The sequence below is a fragment of the Rhinopithecus bieti genome, unplaced genomic scaffold (genome assembly GCF_001698545.2).
Source record: "Rhinopithecus bieti isolate Rb0 unplaced genomic scaffold, ASM169854v2 scaffold_36909, whole genome shotgun sequence".
Lineage (NCBI taxonomy): Eukaryota > Metazoa > Chordata > Mammalia > Primates > Cercopithecidae > Rhinopithecus > Rhinopithecus bieti.
In genome coordinates this window covers 228,268-248,850 of record NW_016815391.1, presented here as the reverse complement: position 1 = coordinate 248,850, position 20,583 = coordinate 228,268, and the positions used below count along the sequence as shown (strand labels likewise).

At 51.5% G+C, this 20,583-nt stretch overlaps 1 protein-coding gene across 1 annotated transcript; it reads right to left on the bottom strand.

Annotated features, from left to right (window-relative positions):
- Positions 1 to 6,844: 6,844 nt before the first annotated feature.
- APLN (apelin) lies at positions 6,845 to 16,568 on the bottom strand. The gene is made up of 3 exons (XM_017853117.1): positions 16,165 to 16,568; positions 10,195 to 10,366; positions 6,845 to 9,498 (listed from the first exon to the last, which is right to left on the bottom strand). Exons 1-2 carry the CDS (start codon positions 16,229 to 16,231, stop codon positions 10,200 to 10,202), a joined length of 234 nt encoding a protein of 77 aa, XP_017708606.1. The 5' UTR covers positions 16,232 to 16,568; the 3' UTR covers positions 6,845 to 9,498; positions 10,195 to 10,199.
- Between the last annotated feature and the right edge of the window lie 4,015 nt (positions 16,569 to 20,583).

The window sequence follows — 20,583 nt, the reverse complement described above, 5'->3', positions numbered from 1 at the left end:
TTCATGGCACCCGCTAAGAAAGGTGGGTTTTTTTCCCCGTTACAAGCACAATACTCTCTACCGTACCAAACATTTTAACTTCAGAAACTTCAGTCACTAGAAGCCCGAGAGGGAGCCGGAGATTCTTACTTCCATTTTAGAAAAGGTAAAGCTGAGGCCCAGAAAGGTGAAGTGACTGACCCAGGCTTGGAACTTGGAGGAGTCAGGATGTTTAAGTCTCTGCATCCCGTGCTGGAAGGTATGATCATTATATTCCCTTGTTATCACTGTCAGCATCATCACCTCCATCGTGGCTATGGCCATGCCTGATCTGGCAAGGAAGTGTACGGTTGGCGAGCACAAGGGCTTTTGGAGGTGGCGGGGAGAAGTCTGGGTTCCAATTCTGGCCTCACCTGCAGGTGACCTTCAGGGCTAGGAGAGCATCCAGGGAGGCTTTATGGGGGGCGGCAAGCCTTGGCTAGAAGTTGGAGGACCCGGAGAATTGGAGGAAGGTGGAGAACCTGGGAAGGGAAGTCTGGGGAAACTAGAAGAGCACCGGAAATGGGGTTTGGATGACTTAGGCTGCGGCTTTCCCTGCTTCTGCTTCCTAAAAGGTGGGTATGAAGCTCCCTCCCTTGCAGGTCCTGCTGAGGCCAGTGCGCAGGCTGAAGGCCAGGGGAACATCCCTGGGGTTGCAGGGGAGTGGTACAGAGGGCACTGTGGCTACAACAGCTAGTGAGGGCTGTCACACCCTCACCACACACCTCCTTTCAGTGGTGCCTCCCAGAGGAAAGGTGAGGACCGAGTCTTTCTCCACTGTTCCTCCTCCACTGTCCCTTGCATGGTGTCCTGCACAGATTAGGCGTTTTTGTTGTTGTTTTTGTTGTTATGTTTGTTTGAGACGGAGTCTCGCTCTGTCATCCAGGCTGGAGTGTAATGGCACAACCTCTGCCTCCCAGGTTCAAGGGATTCACCCACCTCAGCCTCCTGAGTAGCTGGGACTACAGGTGCCCACCACCATGCCCAGTTAATTTTTGTATTTTTATTAGAGACGGGATTTTGCCATGTTGGCCAGGCTAGTCTCAAACTCCTGACCTCGGATGATCTGCCCACTTCAGCCTCCCAAACTGCTGGGATTACAGGCGTGAGCCACCGTGCCTGGCCAAGGGTAGGTGTTTTTTAGCTGATTGTCCAGGAGGCTGATTATTTGGGGTAGGGGTAGGCCAAAGAGTTCTTTCTAGGCTTGGGTTCTAAAAGTTTGGGCATAGATTGAGAGAAGGGGAGCTCCTTTTGAAACTTACACAAGGCCTGGGACCTAAAACTTGACAGGCTATTTGGGAGTGGGAATGGGGGTGGGGCAGGCTGTGGAGCTGAGCTGGGGAGTAGCCCAGAGTAGAGGGAAGGAGGAAAGAGGATAATCAGATCAGAAGATCTCTGCGGTGCTGGAGGTAGAAGGGGCTGTGTGGTGAGATCCCCTCCTCCATCCCCCTGCACTCCTCACTGGGACCTTTTTTCTCCCTGCTTTGTTTATCCTTCCTTATCTTTCCATATCCCTCACATCTGAGGAGTTGGGAATTTCCAAAGGAGAGAGGAACTCCAGGCTTCCAGAGAGTTCAGGAGCCTAGAGACATGGGGGATGAAACCCCCCATAACATATGCCAAAGTCACCAGCCTCTATCCCTACACCTGCTGGAGAGGGAGCCAGAGATGTCTCTGCCTAGATGGAAAAAGGGGCACCCTCTTCCCAGCAAGCCTCCCACAGCCCCTAAATCACAAGCAGTTCTGTTGCCCTGGGACTGAGGGTGCCAAAGCGAAGCCCATCCCCTACAGACGAGAGGTGACTGCAGCCCTGGAGGGAATGATTGGCATTTCAGCAGTACCTTTGCCTTCCTTTAAAGCAATGCCACCTTGTTTCTGTCAGTTCATTTCACATACCACAGATCTTTAGACTAATGGCTTAGCCTCTGAGTGCCTCAGTTTCCTCAGCTATAAAATGGGATTGTGATGGGAACTGAGTAAGTCAGGACAGGTGAAGCTCCTCAGTGCTTGGTACATGAGAAGCACTCTATATGAGCTTCCTAGGACTATCTAGCTATGTTCTTTTAAGAGTTCACTTACCCTTTCTGAGTCCCACTTTCTTCATTTGTAAAAATAACAGGGCTTAGGGTACTGAATGATCTGTCAGACTCATGTCAGCTCTGCCCTTCTATGATTCTGTGTGTTTAAGGTAGGGAAAGCAGAGATTGTCATCCTATGAAAATAGATGAGGGAGAACCAGGACCCTTAACAGACGAATAGACCTGCCTGGAATCGCACAGCCAGTTACTGGCGAAGCTGGGGTTAGGATCCAGAGGTCAGAACCCCAAGTTTCACGCCCCCAGGCTAGCTCTGCAGCAGTGTGCCAATTTTTTAACACTCAGAGAAGATCAGAAAGCATTTAATTTGTGCAAAGGGGGAAGTATGGAATGGAGGTTCCAGCAGCCACTGGGGTTATGGGAAGCTTGTGCAACCCACGTAACCCAGCAGCGGACTCCTTCATTGGCTTAGGTTCCCATTTTCCTGCCATATGCCCAGTTCTTCTCCCAGAGCTCCTCCCTACAGGTCCCTGGGTCAGGTCCTGAATTGCCTCTGGAGGGCAGCCTGAATCACCCCCCACTGTTAGCTGGGACCCCAACAAAGCCCTAGTCACAAGCAGAAGCTTCACATCTACCCACCCAGGTGTCCTGGGCAGGTGAGTAGGCTGAGGCCCAGAAAGGGCCAAGGAAAGACTTTGCTAAGCTACCCAGCAAGCCCTAGGTAGAAGCAGATTCAGGACTGGAACCCAGGTTTCTGAGCCCCTGGCCTTGTGCAGAAAGGAACCCCAACAGCCAAGCAGGTATCCTGAAACAGGTGCCTGGCTCCAGACTTCCAGACAGATCAGATGTTAATGGTGAGCACTTAACACCTTTGGAGAGGCCTCCTGGGCTGCTGCCCAAGCTAAGCTTCTACAAAGAAAAATGCCAAGGACCTAATCTGTCCCTGGGGAGGCCCTATAGGCTATCTGGGAGACCAGAAATTTCCAGTGGCTGAGGCACACTCATGGTGGGAAAGAGGACCCTTAGCAGGAGCAGGGAAGCTGTCATAGTTTGTTTTCTGTAGCCACAGACTGGGTAACTTATAAAGAAAAATCTTTATTTAGCTCACAGCTCTGGAGGCTGGGAAGGCCAAGAGCATGGCACTGGCATCTGGTGAGGGCCTTTTTGCAAATCATAACATGGTAAAATGGCATCACATGGTAAGAGGGCAAGAGTGTGCCAGCTCAGGTCTCTCTTCCTCTTCTTATAAAGTCCCCAGTTCCATCATAGGGGCACAATCCTGATGACCTTATTTAATTTTAATTACGTACCAAAGGCCCCACCTCTAAATACCATCAACATTTGAATTTAGGGATTAAGTTTCCAAAATATGAATTTGAAGGATTCATTCAAACCATAGCAGCAGCTGACCTGAGCCAGGGACAGACCCAGGTTTGAGGCTCTACTCACCCATGAGTGGCTCTGTGAATTTGAACAAGTGACCTCACCTCCATGAGCCTGATTTTTCATCTATAAATTGGGGATAATGATGGTTGCCCTGTCCAGTTCTCAGGGCTAGAATGAGGCTTAGCAGAGATAATAATAGCTCCCACTTAGTAAGCTCATAACATGGGCCAGGCACTGTGCCAAACACTTTCCCTGCATCATCGCAGTCAATCCTGACCACAGTGCTATAAAGTGGGCAGCAGCATCCTGCCCAAAGCAGAAACATGGGCTCATCCAGATCAAGACCCTTGCTGCAAGGTCACGCAGGTGAGTAAATGGTGGCGCCAGGATTTGAGCCTGATCTGACTCCAGACTTCTCCTTCCACTGGAATCACTCTGTCAGTATGATTATTATCAGACGCCATCTCATAACCAGTGTATTAAATCACTTAATTCTATACTTTGCTGCAGAATGTAAGTCTTCCCCTTGTGCTCCAGGCAAGGGTTCAGGGGCTGAGTTGAAGAGCTTGCTGATGCTTCATTTGAGACAGAGCTGGGCAAACTATGCCCTGCTACCTGCTTTTATAAAGTTTTTTTTTTTTTTTTTTTTTAACACAGTCATGTCCACTGGTGTATGTATTGTGTATGGCTGCTTTTGCACATGCCAAAAACTTTACCTGCGTCGTCACAGTCAATTCCGACCACAGTGCTAAAAAGTAGGCAGCAGCATCAAACTCAAAGAGGTTTGAGTTGGGATAGAGACCATATGGCTCAAAAAGTCAAGAAAACTATCTGGCTCTTTACAGAAAAAGTCTGTTGGCGGCTGATTTGAAACATTCAAGGAAGTGTCCTGGATGCGACTTGGACCTTTGGCTGAAGTCCAAGACAGCGGCAAGGGGTGTCCCTTGCTGGGCTCCTTCTCTGAGCACTGGCCACTACATAGGAAAAGCTGGATTTTCAAAGGAGTCCTAGAGAAGAAGCCTTCCTTTGGAGAGTTACCGAGAAATGCTGGCTAAGTCAGCGGCCCTTCTGAAGCCGGGAGAGGAAGACATTGAGTAAATCTCTGCCATCTCCTTTGGCAGTTAGCAGGCACAGGCACACTCTGGTCAGAAAGAAACTTTGGATTGAGACATTTCAGTTGAATAACCTTTAGGCTTGGAGAATTGAATTCTGTAAGGACCTCAGAATGGCTGCTCAGGCCAGGCCTCGTGGTTCCCTCAATGCAGAGGAGCCCAGCCCCTACGGGGGGTACCAAGCCAGCCAGGCCTACAGGAGAGTCTGAAATGTTAGATTTCTAAGCAGTTATGGCTCATTTTACACCACACCTGGGGTCCTGAAAAGCTGTGTGTGGTCTGAGTCTGTTTGCCTCCCTAATCTCTGTCATTTCAGAGGCTGCCTAATTCCAGATGGATTTGAAAGAGTGTTGGTTTTCAGGTTCTCTGCCCCCATTCGTCAACGTCTCAGCTCAGGACCTCCAGTCCAGAAACAATCAGTTAAGTGAACTCCTATTTCTTCTCCTAAGCTCTGCATTTTGAAAAACAATGCCCTACTCTGCTTCTGTTGTATTTATTTGGTCAAGATATCTCCAAAGGGTAGTAGCAACACATATCATATGTCCAGCCTTCTTTTGGTCTGAGGTCTAATTATCTTTACAGAAGCCACCAATTTTATTTTCCTTATCCCCTGCCCCAAGGAGGTCACACTTGCATCCACCCAGTAGTATCCAGTTGACTACATATGTTCCATGGACCCTGGTGGCTGCTCCCCCTTCCTTGTCCCCGCCGTCACTGCCCATCATCCTTTCGCCAACTTAACCAAATGCTATTGTGCCTTCTAGGGCCTGTTTTTATCACTTAGCCTCTATTAGCTTTCCCTGATCCCACCAGTCCACACCGTGCCATCTTGTACACGAATTCGTATTGTATTTACTAAGAATATCAAACACAGCTGGGTATGGTGATTCATGCTTGTAATCCCAGCACTTTGGGAAGCCAAGGCAGGCGGATTACTTGAGGTCAGGAGTTCAAGACTAGCCTGGCTAACCTGGTGAACCCCTGTCTCTACTGAAAAATAATAATAAAAATAAATAAATAAATAAATAAATAAATAAACAAACAAACAAAAAATTAGCCAGGCGTGGTGGCAGGTGCGTGTAATCCCAGCTACTTGGGAGGGTGAGGCAGGAGAATCGTTGCAACCCGGGAGGTGGAGGTTGGAGGTTGCAGTGAGCCAAGATCACGCCACTGGCTTCCCTCCAGCCTGGGAGACAGAGCGAGACTCTGTCTTGGGGAAAAAAAAAAAAAAGAATATCAAACACGTTTTGTATCTAGTTCTTCTTTCTAGTTAGGGGACCTTCTGTAGTACTGTAGAAAGAGTTTGCGTTCTGGAATTTGAAGACCAGATTCTAGATTCACCTATCTAATTCACTGTACACTTATGGGTCGGTATTAAGTTGTCTTGCCCCATGCTCCACCCGCTTCTCCTTGCTTTCACGTGAATTTAGAACTTTGGGGATGATTAGGGAGGTTACAGACTAATCAGCATAAAGTCAGTCCACCTGAAACCTCTGCCTAAAACCAGTTCCTCTGATGACCTGTTTGCCTAAAAGTCAAACTAGTAATTTTTAAATAAGGCATTTTACACCAGTTTTCCTAAGAGGCACATCCAACGTAACATCATTTTTTTTTTTTTTTTCAGATGGAGTCTGGCTCTGTCACCCAGGCTGGAGTACAGTGGCGTGATCTCGGCTCACTGCAACCTCCGCCTCCTGTGTTTAAGCTATTCTCTGGCCTCAGCCTCCCGAGTAGCTGGGATTACAGGTGCCTGCCACCATACCCAGCTAATCTTTGTATTTTTAGTAGAGACGGAGTTTCACCATGTTGGCCAGGCTGGTCTCAAACTCCTAACCTCAAGTGATCTGCCCGCCTCGGCCTCCCAAAGTGCTGGGATTACAGGTGTGAGCCACTGCACCCAGCCGTAACACTGCATTTTTAAATCACTATCACAACTTGCAGTATTTTGTCAATAATGAGATTGTTTTGTATGCTTGGGGTGACTTTTCTATTTTCTCTCCTATTGAACATTTTATGACTTTTAGGGAGTTTGTTTGAAGACCCTTTCTTTAAAATTGTATATTTCTAGCACTAAATACTTGTCAAATCTACAGGATTTCCCACGAGATTTATCAAATGAACCCATTTCGATCCCTCCTCTCTGCTTCTCACTGAGTTTTGCTTTGTAATGTGTATGCATGTGTGCACCTAATGGGTTTATTAACCAAATTAGCATGTACCCAATGTTCCCTTCTGTTATGCAAGATATTGGCATTTTGACAACAAGCATGAAGTGAGACAGATGGGGCAGAATTATATTCAACTCTTTGCATTTTATTTTCAGGCTATCTCATTTATCAAGCAACTCTACTTTGTGAAACATAAAATGATACAAACAAAGTCATTATCAAATGTATTTATTACTGAAAACACAACATTTTCAAGAAAGGCAAACTGGCTAAAAGTCCTGAAAGTGTTCAAAAGTAGATAAAATAGCAGAAGACACCCACCAAGGATACAAAACAATTTTAGTAGCGATCCTGCATTTAATCAGCATGTTCTTAAATAAATTGCTTTTGAAAAATTCTTTAAATGACACTGCCAAAAAAATGAGGACACCCAAACAGATGCCAGAAAACCTATAAGGGCTGGATTTTATGTGACCTGGTCATTAAGCATAGGGATTCATTTTGTGAGCTCGTGGCAAATAGGTTTGAGGCCAGTTGACCTAGAATCGATTTGGGATGCAGGCACTTACCTCCCTGCATGTGCAATATGTGGGCATGGAGACAACCATGGCCCCCAGGGGAAAGGAACGCCCCTCCTGAACATGACCTCCAAGAGTAAGGGCGAACTGTCAGCTTTTAACTGTTTATTATAAAGACATATTTACACAGAACAATCTTTACAAACACATTGAACACAGGGGAAAGGAACAATTTCTTAATGAACAGGGCCTTAATATCTTTGCATAAATTAGTATAAGAATCATAAACAACCACTTTAAATAAGGCAGCCCCCCCAGCCCACCCACTACCCTCCTCTGTTCCCTATCTCCCAGCTTTCTCAGCCGTTCCCCACTTTCTCCCCTTCCCCACGGGGCTGGGCTTGGCTGCAGGTCATGGCAGGCCGATGAGGCAGGAGACACAGAAAGGAAGCGGGGAAAGCAGGCCCAATCCCTGATGGGGGCGTCAGTGGCAGAAGAGACTTTCTGGGCATCGACCAGTCCCCACTCCAAGCATGAGCCTTTAAGCAGCAGCAGCGTTAGCAGCAGCAGAGGTAAAGGAAGGCTTGGGGGGGGCGGATAGGCAAACATTGGGGTTATTGTGGGACTTGGGGGGCCCTGACTCCCCCATCCCTACACACACAAAGTTGGGCATCAGGCTTTTGTCTTCCCTTTCTCCCTCCTGGGAAGCCTGCTCAAGCAATAGGTGAGAAAGCTCCCTCCAAGGAATGGCTGGTGATGGCCCCTCACGGAAGCTGGGGCCTCCCGGGGAGAGGGTGCTATTCCTGCTGCACTTCCTCCCATCCTTCTTTCCTTCCTTCCCTTCCTTTGCTTTCTTTTCTTCCTCCTGTCCCTCCTTCCTTCTGCCCTTCCCTTCCTTCTTCTCCCCTCTCCGCCTCCCCCAAAGGAAAAGCCCTGGAAGGAAGGTCCAGTCAGCACGAAGGGAAGGCCATGGAGTCCAATGATTGAAGGCTACCTCATGCTCCTGAAAACCATCACCACAGGGGTTGAACGGTAGTCTCAGTTCCTGAGCCGCCCCTATTAGAGTACCCCGGGTCTGGGAATGCTGCCAGAATGGGGGCAGCTGACCAGTTATGGAACCTTCCAGCCCAGCTGGGGGAATGGTGCAGCAGGGGTAGGTCAGGGAGGTGGGAGCAGCTCCGGCCCCACAATAGGACAGTTCACAGCCAGCTTGCCTCTCCCTTCCCTTCCCCTCCCAGTCACCCCCAGCCCCAGCCTCCAGAAAAGGCACTTCATTTGCTTTGAAAAGACATCATCAAGAGGGAAGAGGACATCATAAAGTAGGAGATGGGAGACCTGGTCCCCATTCCAGCTCTGCAATGACTCTGAGCAGGTCACTCCCCTCTCTAGGCTTCTGTTTTCGCAGGCGTTTGCCTAAGAAGGCTAAGTGATCTCCAAGGGTCCTTTCAGTTCTAATATTCTGTGATTCTTGGCAAAAACAACCTCTTGCTTGGCTTTTACTCCTGGGAGGGTATAGAGCCATGTCAGACCCAGCACCCTCCCCTCCTGACTTGGAGCTTGGGCTAGCTGGGGATGGGGTGTGGGGGCAGGAAGAAGGGAGTATTGGGAGGCACAGTAAGTCAAGAGAAGTGACAAAGGACTTCACAGGCCCCTCTCCTTTACCTCTTCCTTAACTGAGTAAACACCGATGCTCCACCCATTTCACCAGAGCTCCCCCCGCCACACTTCTGTGCCCCCAGTGTTCCCTGTCTGGATCCCCGCAGCCAGCACCTCTTAACTAGAGTCTCCCCTTGCTTTTCTCTGCATTCCTCCCTGGAGGCCAGGTGAGGGGTCCAACTGACAGGAAAACAAGGGATCTGCTGGAGCCCGCAGAAGGGAGCATTTCCACCCCGGGCCCAGGGCAGACATGAGAAAGGAAGGCCCAAGTGAAGGGTTGGGGCATTAGATGAGACAGGCAGGGACTAGAGCAGTGGGGACCTGGAGAAGAAGGGAGGCTTTCTGGGGCTGGGTCTCCAAAGTCAGTCCAGGGAGGGGCCAGGAAGATGGACTGGACGGATCCTTGTGAGAGAACGGGAATCATCCAAACTATAGCCAGGAACACGCCACTGGGGGAAGCAGGCAGGTGAGAAGAGCCGGGCCCATCGGTGGCTACAGCAGGTGTGAGGTGAGAGCTGAATGGACATGAGGCCTCCAGAGAAGCAGACCAATCTATGGAGGAGACAGAACCACAGGGGGTGGGCACTTGGGGGCCCCTTCAGTCCTAAGGAGACAAAAATGACAACAGAGAAGTCATGGACATATCCTAGACCAAAGGAACTCCCCAGGAAAGGAGAGGAGACCCCTTTCTCTCTCCCCCCAACTCCACTCAGCCCAAACCTCGAGCCCAAGACCCCTGAGTTGGTGCCTGCCTGTCCCCATTGCAGTGGGACAGCCAGCAGACCAGGTGAGGGACAGAATTCAGCTCTCCTCTCTCTGCTGCTGCCTTGGTTCTTCCCTCCTTCTCACAGCTCCAGGCAACCACAGCCACAGCTGTCCTCTTGTTCTCTGCCTGAGAGCCCCTAGAGCTCTCTGCCTCCTTCCCCAACTCTGGTGACAGTCTACACTGGACATCTGTAGGTTTGCCCTGGGCACCCCTCCCCAGCCATTAAGGTCCACCAGAATGTCTAGAAATCTCTAAGCAGGCCAGCCTCCCCAACCCCAGGCAGCAGGGTGGAAGGAAGATTGGCCCCAAGTGTCAAGCCCCTCTCTGGGCCTCAGATGAGGAGATCGCCTGTAAAATAAAGGGGCCAGACAGCTGCCCCATAAGCTCTCTTGCCAACTCTAAGTCCCTGTGCGTGTGGCGCCAGGACTGCTTGATGGATGTGTCTGGCCAGTGCTGAGCTGCAGGGTCACCCGGCTTCTAGGCTGTCCCTCTCCCTCCGCTTTAGCGCTGTCCACTGAGCAGAGGCTCAAGTACCTGCTTCAGAAAGGCATGGGTCCCTTATGGGAGAGGCGGGGCCGCTGGCGGCGGAATTTCCTCCGACCTCCCTGCCAGGGCCCTGGCCCGTTCCTCGACCCTCTGGGCTGCACCAGGTGGCGGACATTGCCCTCTTCCAGCCCATTCCCATAGGGAAGCCGCATCAGGGGCCCTGCAGGAAGGAGAAAGCCTGTTAGTGAGGAAGGTTGTTGGAAACGAGCAGGGGCCGCAGACCACAGGCCCACGGGAGGGGTGGTCTCTCCATGTGGCGGCACTTCTCATAGATTTTCTTTGTTTCTCTTGTTCATATTGAGGGAAAATTTGCCATTTCTGCACTGTCCTGGCACAAACGGAACCTACTACTCACATCTTGCCATTGATGCAGCTGATTTTCTGTCCTTTTGACAGTTACATCATGTTGCTGACAGGCACAAGTGGGTTCTTTGGAACATCATTGGGGGGTGTGCACTTTGGGGCGTCATGCCTGTACTTGGCTGGGTGGCAGGAGGCAGTAATCACCATGGCACCCCTGCGACTGATACACTTCAAACATTTTAGACATATGACATTACAATGACCCTCCTACCACCATGTACCCATCACCCGGATTCAACAGTTATCCAGATGGAGTCACATATGCTTTAGTTATCCCTTTTCTATTTTCCTTGACTGCAGTATTTTAAAGCAAATCCCGAACATCACGTCATTTTACTCCTACATCCTTTGATATGCAGGATGACCCACTTTTGAGTACTAGGGAGCTCATATCTCACCCCTGGGTGTCTCATTGGTGGTTAGGCCTCTCTAGGGCACCAAGTCCTCCCAGTGGATGGGGCTGGGCCAGGCGGGTTAAGAGGGAGGGGTCTCCGACTCAGCCTGCCTCATACTGTGACCAGATTTAGAAATCTGAGACCAGATTTAGAGACCAATAAATATTGCACGCATATTTGAGAATGAATAAATGAGAGAATGGTTACCTTCAGCAGCATGTCTGTGCACCAGGAGCGGGGTGGGCTGTTGCAAGTTGGTACCTCCCCACCAATGCCCTACCTCCTGAAATTCCCGGATCACACCCTACATCCTGTGTCTCATGTAAATTCCTTCCATTTCAATCCCAACTGGCTTCTATTCTGCATTCTGGGGCTCCTCTTTACATCTGTCCACATCTGTCAGGAGGCTTAGAGTAGAAGCCTCCTGACACGAGACTGAGCCCTGACAATGGAATCCAAGTGGTGCAGGGTATCCTTGGGTGCAGTAAGGGAAAAGTCATGCAGGCCGACTCTCACGAAGCCTACAGTCCATGCAGGGAAGCCGAGCTGCCACCCCCAAGACAAGCCTGGTTGGTGACGGCAGGCAGTGTGCGGAGATGAGATGGTGCCGGAGAAGAGGCAGTCAGGCAGGGTACTTGTGCAATGCCCAGTACAGGCCTGTGCAGATACAGCATCTGAGGCCAGAGATAATGAGTAACAGTCTCTCTCCCCCTGCACACCATCTGATTTGCCTGCATCTAGATTCCTGTCCCTTGAGCCCCATTGCCATCTACCCAGGAATTCCCACCACTTGCTCGCAGTTTCCACAGAGCCTCCCATTGGCTGCTCACACCCCAGTGATACCATTGGCAGTTCCCTCTTCCCCTCTGCCTCTGCCTCCAACATCCCCACACTCTGTTCCTTCCTTGGCTCCTTGGCTCTTGTGAGTCCTCCTCCACTTGCACACAATTTCCAAGTGTTTAGACTCCTCTTGGGCCAAAAGTGGGCGGGTTTGGCCTTAGGGCTCTCTTCCCCCAGGCTTCTGGGCCTGCAGTTCTCCCCACTCACACCCAGACATACCCACCCCCTCCACAAACACATACATAAACACATATTCTCCAAGCCTGCACCCTCCTTCCCTCTTCCCCCAAGAAAAATCGCCAGGTCCATGAGGACCCCGCTGTTGAGTTGGGTCATTTGGTTAGCTAGCCACAATTCCATGCCAACTTATTCCTTAAATTCATAACCTATGAGAATTAAAAGAAAAATTATCTTAGCACTTTGGAGCAGTAAGTATGGATGGAACAAGTGGGCTGCTTCTGTCTGACTATCACAGAGCTACCCTCTTGGTGCCATCTGTGAGGGGGTTGCGGCTGGAGAAGGGGAGGAGGGAAAGACCTTCACTAAGCTCCCCACCGCAGCTGCTTCAGCCTCTGCCTTGAGTTCTGGGGTCCCCACAAGGCTCACCGTGATCACTGAGGATGGATCTGAATGATGCTGATAACGCAGGGGAAGGACCTAGGGGCCTTGTGAAGTGAACCAAGTCAACACTTGGCTCTCACCTCTGCACCTTGAACTGCTGGGGGTGCAGAAGGGATGGGGCAGTGACGCAGGCCATTGTAGCTCAGAGTGGTGGCAGACATGGAGAAGAGAAGCACCGTGCCAGGAGGGGGAGGGCGTCATCTCCATGTGCTCAGCACCCAAGACTGTAAGTCTATGGCAGTCAGAAAGGGAGGGCTAGAGGCCGTATGTCAGGATGGGGAGCAGGGTTGGTGGTTCTGACTCTGGCCAGGAAGATGTCTAGACTCTAGGTCTGCAGAGAAGAACTGCTCTGAGCTGACTGAGCCCCCAGCCAAGCTCTGGAGACCAGCCCTGGGCCTCTTGCATCCCTCCCATTGGGTGGGGGACTCATTGTCCTCAGCATCACCGAGCTCTGCTGGCTCCTCCCACACTCTGAGCCCATCACCCACCTGTTTCCTACTTTTGATTCTGAGTCTAGCTCACCATCAGATAAGCTGACACCTGAAACCCTGGCTTTATCCTGTCCAAAGGAACAAATTAGAGGCTGTTGATTCTCATCACTGCAGAGGTCTTGACTGTACAAAAGAATTCCCCTTTAGAAATGGAGGCCAGCTCTAATGCACTTAAATATTTTCTTCTAGCTCATTTGCTACGTAAAAGGAGGCTGGAGCAATTCCCCAAACAATCTTGAGCCTAGAGAGATTGGAGCCATTGCCTGCTGAAGCGCCATCAGCCATGAAGCTATAGCATCTCCACGCTGAGAACTGCAGTCGGGGGAGGACAGGATTTGACTTTCATGCAATCTGAACTCCAACCCTGCCAACGCACCAAGAGGTACGTGCGACTTTTCAGGAACATGCCAGCCTCATCAGGAATGACGCACCTGTTTTTCCTCTCAGACTGGCCTGTCTTGTGATGACTTTAAAAGCCCAAATGTGTCCCCCGTTGGGGACCCCGCTGGCAATGCCCCTCCACTGCTCTGTGGTCCTGCATGTGTCTCTTTGTCTGCCCACCCCCCCATCCCAGTCGCCTTCTCCAGGGCCCTGTGCTGTCTCCAGTGCCAGCTTTGCTGCCCTGGGATACATCATGCTCTATCTGGCGGCCCTCTGCTTCCCTTGCCTTAGTTCTTTGCGTGGAGAGGCCTGGCTCAGGTTACATGGGTGCTTAGTGCTAAGGACTGGGGATGGAGTGGAGATGCCCTTCCCTGAGCAGGAGGGGTACAGTAGGCTCTCCTCACACTCCCACTGTGACTGCAGGCTTTGAGCTGGGCCTGCGGAGGGGGAGGAGAAGGGGAAAAAGAGAGGTGCTCAGAGACCGAGGGACACTTGGCCCTGGCCCAGGAGTTCTCAGACTCACAAGAGCAAAGTGTATCCCAGGTCAGGAGGCAGTGGAGGAGTGTACACGGTGGTATCGGGGTGATGAGAGGCGGGCGGTGTGGAGAGGGGTCGGGGGCAGACATTCCAAGTCAGGACAGACTGTGGAGAGGAGGAAGTATGGTTTTCAGGCTGGAACTTTGACTGGGGACTCTGGCCAGGGACAGCATGCCAGTCTGGGCCAAGGACAAAGTGGTTCTGGGATTCCTACTTCTAACCCAGGACAGGAGCCAGCAGGAGCAGGACATGTGTACCTGGACCCTTGGCTGGTGGCCACCTCCAGGGACGTGCCCCTCCTTGGCTCCAGGAGAAGTCAGGGAGTAGAGAAGTCAGTGAGAGCCCTGAAAGTTTCCAACACGAGGCTTGAGCAAAATGTGAGGGCAACGAATTTACCCAAATCAGAGTAGACAGATTACCTAATGAAGACGGGGGAATTAAAGCACGAAGTGGCAGGCTCTGGACCAGCCACACGGTGTTCAGGCATCCTGGCCGACTTCCCTTCCCTTGAAACCAGCTCTCTCCCCTTTGCTAGTACTGTCCCAATGGCTGGGCCCCAGGAGAGTCTGAATGGTTGTCTATTGGCTAGGGGTCTCCCCACAGCCTCTGTGGGGAGCACCAAGTGTGCAGATCCAGAAGCCCCACCTTCCTCTGGAACACTCTCTCTGCACCCAGTCTTTTTCTTCCCTGAAGGCACCACCCTGGACTATTTGCCTGTGGTGGTATTGTACAAGTGTCGTGCCTTGTTAATGACACCAGACGGTAGGCTCCCTGAGGACAGGCTGGTATGGTGTATCATTCGTATCTTACATTCGTATCTTACATTAGTATCTTTTGCTCCCTCTGTTACCTGCCTGATAGGAGTTTCTGTGGAAAAAACCTGCCCACTTCTTACTGTGGCGGTGGCTGACTTCATGCTCAGGTCTTGAAGAGAGAGATCACTGGCCAGCTACCTGGAGGCAGGAGGTGCCAGCCCCAACCACCGCGCCTTTCTGAGAAGTCAGGCAGTATTCCCAGGGCCACAACAGGGCCAAAAAGCAAGAGCAGAGAAAGGAGGTGGCCTGCGATGAGAGGCAGGCAGAGCTGGCTGGACCCCTCAGAGGCTCCTGGGCTGCATGCCATCCTCCTGTTCTGGAGGGTTTGGAACCACGTAGGGCCCTGTGCCCTTGCCCTAGGAAACTCGTTGCTCTGCCTTCTCCTTCTTTCTGCTCCCACCTCCCTGTGACTCCAGCCATGGTCCTGGCGTTAGTCCACCTGGTCTTGGCCTTCCCCTTGTGTGGTGCCAGGCAGGCAGCAATGACAGCCAGATCATAGGACTGTAGCAGCTGGAGGTGGGAGCTGGCAGCCCCAGGAGACATTGACACACAGAGGACAGGCAGCCCGGGATGGGGCTGCTGGGGCGTGGGTGGGGACCAGGCTAGGGGCGGACATGGGCACTAGTGCCAAGTATTGGCAGGTGAGGGCAAAAGGACTCCCCTTTCCTGAGCTGCAGGGAGGGGTCGGGTCAGGTGCTGTGCTTCCTCCTTTGGTGCCTAGCGACAGGGAGACTAAGGTGAAGCATGCCCATGCCTGGGACAGAAAGAAAGGCTGGAGCCAGGATGTAAGAGAACCAAGTATCTGGGGGTGGGATGGAGGCTATGGGGAGGGCATCCTGTGCAGGGGAGGAGGCCAGCCAGGACCTTGGGGTTAGGGAGGAGAAGACCAGCCCAGCCCGGCTGGGCCCGGCCCTGCCTTGGGGAGGCTGCCTCTGCTCACACATGCAGGCCAAAAGGAGCAACAGCTGGGCTCCATGCCGCCACCCCCTCCGCGCACTCCTGCCTATGCAACAAGTGTCACGTCTGCATGTTGGCACATCATCCCCGGTTTCCCGCGCCCCTGGACCGGCGGGAGGCTCCCAGCCTTCAGGGACCAGAAGACGTTTAATATGGGGGCCCAGCCCACCCGACTCTGGTCAGTTCCTTCCACCGATCCACGAGGGAGCGGGCATGTCCCCGGCCTCCACCCTCACCACACGGGGTGGAGGGCATGGGACACGCGGCGCACACCTGTGGTCCTGCGCTCCTGGGACTGCGAGCGACGGTTAGGAAGGACAAGGTGACGGGCAGATGATGCCAGAGGCCAAGTTGAGCCCCGCAGAAGAAGCGGTTCTTGCGGCCAGCCGCCTCATGGCCCGGGGCGCCCTGTCAATCTGCTGCCTGGCGCTGGCCGGCGCGTGGCTGCTACTGCACGGCTCGCGCCGGGCTCCCCGGGAGGCGGGGAGAGTGCGAGGAGGGCGGAGGGAAAGGAGCGCGCCGGCTGCAGCCCGGGCGAGCGGGAGGGCGCGCACTCACCTCCACACACTGCGGTCAAGGAGAGCCAGAGGAGCAGGAGAGCCTGCACGCAGAGCCGCAGATTCATGCTGCTCCTCGGGCCGCCGCGGCCCCGGCGAGCCGGCGCAGGGGAGGAGAGGTCGGGCGCCAGGAGGCCAAGAAAGGCGCAAGCCGCGGCTGGCGCGTGCGGGCGCTGAGCTCGGGAGGCTCCCCGGCCGCTGAGTGTGCGCGCTGAGCCCCTCCGCCCCCGCTGGCCGCCTCCGCTCTTCTGCAGCCTCCTCTCCCGCCGCGGGGCAGCGCCGCGAAGCTGGCCTCGGCGGCTCCGGGAGCGGCAGCGGCGAGCTCTTTCCTAGCAGCTGGCTGCTCAGCCGCGGCTGCAACTGCCCCTGACCCCGGCTGCCAGCGAGAATGCTCCCCGCTCACTCCAGGGGCTGCATTTTGTAGCTTGTGGCTTGGCCACGAGCCCACTTGGTCATGTGGTCATCGGGAGGGCTAGAGGGGGGGCAGGAAGAGGGAGAGGGAGCGAGCCTCCCGCACCGCGCCCCTCCAGGCACGCACTCTGCAGCCCCAGCCAGAGCGCGAGAGGGAACCCTGAGGTGGCCCCACAACAAAGGCTGCGCGGCCTCTCTGACAACCCACAACCGCTCCCCGGACAATGCCCGTCTGGCCGGGGGCCAGAGGGTTTGCAGAGACCTGAAGGATTTCAAACACAGGAAGCATTTGGGGGCGGTGGAGGGGCATACTTAACCCTTTCTCACCTTGCTTCCTTAACAGCTGTCAGGAAACCTAGGTGCTTAGGGAAGGACTCAGTCTGGGTCGCCTTCACTCATGCCCTCTACCTCTGACCCTGACCCTGGTCCTTGCCCTTGCCGCTGGCCAGCTTCAAGGGTTTGGTCAAGACACCCACACACTGGCCTTCCTCTCTCCTCTGCATTTTCAACTGGCTCTGAATTGGGGGTGACTGCCTAGGCGTGTGCCCAAGGCTTAATTGCCCAGCACCCTCATGTTCCCTGCATCCCCCAGGAGGCACCCTCTACCTGGAATGCCCCCACCCCACCTTTCCGTGAGCAATTCATTCTTGCCGCAGCACCTCAAATCCCATCGCATCCAGAAGCCTTCCCAGGATAACACTAATCCAGCAAGGGTTGCCCCTCAGCTCCTCCCCACTGTTGGGACATGCGACAGCTCCTATGGTGGCCCCTTTCTTGTTCCCTGGAGCTGTCCTCATTCTAGTTCCCCATCATGATAAGAGGCAGGTGGTTTACCCAACTCCACACAGTCAAGGCTGGATTCATTTTGGGTGTACTTGGGATTCCGGTTTAGAAGCAGGTCCTGAAGTTGTTTGCCTTTCCAGACTAGACTGTTAGCTCCTTCTATAGCTTGGGAGCTCCCAAGGCATGGGGCTGCCTCCCTCATTGGACTGGGAACCCCCTAAGGTAGGATACTGTCTTCTCACTCTTCTGGATCTCTCCAAAGTCCCCAATATCTTGCTCTGCACATAGGTGGCACTCAACACATATTAAAAGACTGAATCGAAAGGTGTCTCCACCTTTCAGCAAGCCAGGCAGTTTGCTTGAAGTGTAAGTCCAGATTTACACAAAAGATACATTGGACAGGGTGCATGTGTACCATAAAAGACATGAGACACCATGGCATATTTAAAATATTTTGAAATGTTACAAAATCCTATATACACACAATGTATTTATTATCGGTCTATCTCCACCAGAAGGGTTACCTCCACAAGGGAGGGATCTTTGCTCTGTTCACAGCTATGTCCCCAGACCTAGAACAGTGACTGTGACATGACTGGTACTCAATACATAATTTTGAATATATGAATGAAATTTTCAAAAACATCTTTACTGCCTAAATTCAGGTAGCAGGAAGGAAATAAGATAAGGTTCCCATTAATAGCCTATGGCCCATTAACCACACTCAAGTAAAAAAAAAGCATGTGAAGCATGGTACCCCTCTTCATCCTTGAGACCCAGGATATGAGTAGCAGGTAGCAGGCATGGGTAGCAGGAGACCATTCTCCCTTCACTGTTCCCCTGGAAAGAGTTTTCTTTCTTTTTATTTTCTTTTCTTTTCTTTTCTCACTCTCGCTCTTTTGTTTTCTTTTTTGAGACGGAGTTTTGCTCTGTTGCTCAGGCTGGAGTGCAATGGCGCTATCTCGGCTCACTGCAACCTCTGCCTCCTGGGTTCAAGCAATTCTTCTGCCTTAGCCTGAGTAGCTGGGAGTACAGGCATGCGCCACTATGCCTGACTAATTTTGTATAAATTTTTAGTAGAGACGGGGTTTCACCATGTTGGTCAGGCTGATCTCGAACTCCTGACCTCAGATGATCCTCCCGCCTCCGCCTCCCAAAGTGTTGGGATTACAGGCGTTAGCCACCATGCCTGGCTGGAAAGTGTTTTCTAACCAGGAGGAGAACATCTGGCTTCTAGTCTCCACCCCCATTTGCTATAAGGCCTTGCCATCATCACCTCAACTTACTGGGGTTCATGGAGGTGATAATCTCTGCTCTACCCACTTCAAAGTTGTTATGGGACTAAGTGAGATAATGCGCCTGAAGGTACTGTGCAAATTAAGAATAAGCCCTTGCAGAGTTGTTTTTAGGAACCTTGGTGCTCCAAACCTTGATTGGACAAGCCCATGCACACCCAAATAAGTGTCCCCCATAACTAGGTTAAAAGAAGCATTCATATTTAATTGCACCTTTACTAGGGTGTGTATGGCATATTGCTAAGTGGTTGGAACACATAGCGCTTTCCAATACAATAGCTACTAACCACATTTCTAATGAAGTTTAAAATTCAGTTCCTCAGTTCCACTGGCCACGCTTCAATTGCCCATATGTGGCTAGTGGCTACTGCACTGGACAGCACAGAATAGAATCTTCAATCATTGAAGAAAGTTCTATTGGATAGAGCACTCATTCATTCTTCTTTTTTCTATAGTCCGTTTTCCCACCCTACCTAGCCTTCAAAATGTACAAGGTGAGGGAAAAAAACATAAAAGCAAACCAATAGAAATTCAAGCCAAGTTGAAGGCATGCATTTACAGTAAGATTTAAATATCTGACACCTGGAATAATCATTTTTTAATTGAATCCTTCCTTCATTTAACCAAGTTACATCCATTTCTTTTAGAGGCAGCGTCTTGCTCTGTTACCCTAGGCTAAAGTGCAGTAGTGCAATCACAGCTCAATGCAGGCTCAAACTTCTAGTCTCAAGTGATCCTCCCACCTCAGCTTCCCAAGTAGCTGGGACTGCAGACATGCACCACCATACCAGGCTAATTTTTAAATTTATTTTTATTTTTTGTAGAGACTGAGTCTCACTATGTTTCTCAGGCTGGTCTTAAACTCCTGGTCTCAAGCAGTCCTCCTATCTCGGCCTCCCAAAGTGCTGGGATTGCAAGTGTGAGTTACCATGCCTGACCACATCTGTTTTTGTAGTCCCAGATCCAAGATTTCATTTTTCTTCCTCAGGACACTCTTGCCCACGGCGACTTTGCCCTCTCCATAACAGCTATGGCTGTACCTTTCATTGGTAGATGCTCTCATGGTGCATTGGGAGTTCTTTTGCATCTGCACACCGTGCTCTATGGGCCTGCTGTAATTCTGCAGAGAGGACCCATCACCACCATATCCATTCAGGGGTCAAGGCTCAAGAGGCAAGGAACACAGCTCTGATTGCCCACTCTGAACCCCTTGTAGGCTCCCAGATATCTTAATATCAGATTGAAATGACCAGTTTTCGAATATCTGTATCTATTTGCCAGACTTTAAGGTCACTGCTGTAATAGCATCTAGCACAATGCCTGGCACATAATTGATACTTCACAACTGCCTGTCAGGTAAGTAAGTAACTGTTGGCCCAACTCTGTGCTGTCTTTTGTTCAGGATGATACTATTGAATGAATATCAGCAGAATAAATGTTTTAAGGCATAAGTCTCCAATTCCTGGGCCATGGACCATTATGGCTCCCTGGCCTATTAGGAACCAGGTCTTACAGCAGGAGGTGAGCAGCAGATGGGCCAGTGAAGCGTCATCTGTATTTACAGCCGCTCTACATTGCTCCCATTACCAGCTGAGCTCCACCTTCTGTCAGATCAGTGGTGGCATTACATTGTCATAGGAGCATGAACCCTACTGTAAACTGCACATGTGAGGGATCTAGGTTGCATGTTCTTCATGAGAATCTAATGCCTCATGATCTGTCACTGTCTCTCATCACCCCCAGATGGGACCGTCCAGTTGCAGGAAAACAAACTCAGGGCTCACACTGATTCTACATTATGGCAAGTTGTAGCATTATTTCATTACATATTACAACAAAATAATAATAGAAACAAAGTGCACAGTAAATACAATGCGCTTGAGTCATCCTGAAACCATCCCTCCTAACCCTAGTTCATGGAAAAGTTGTCT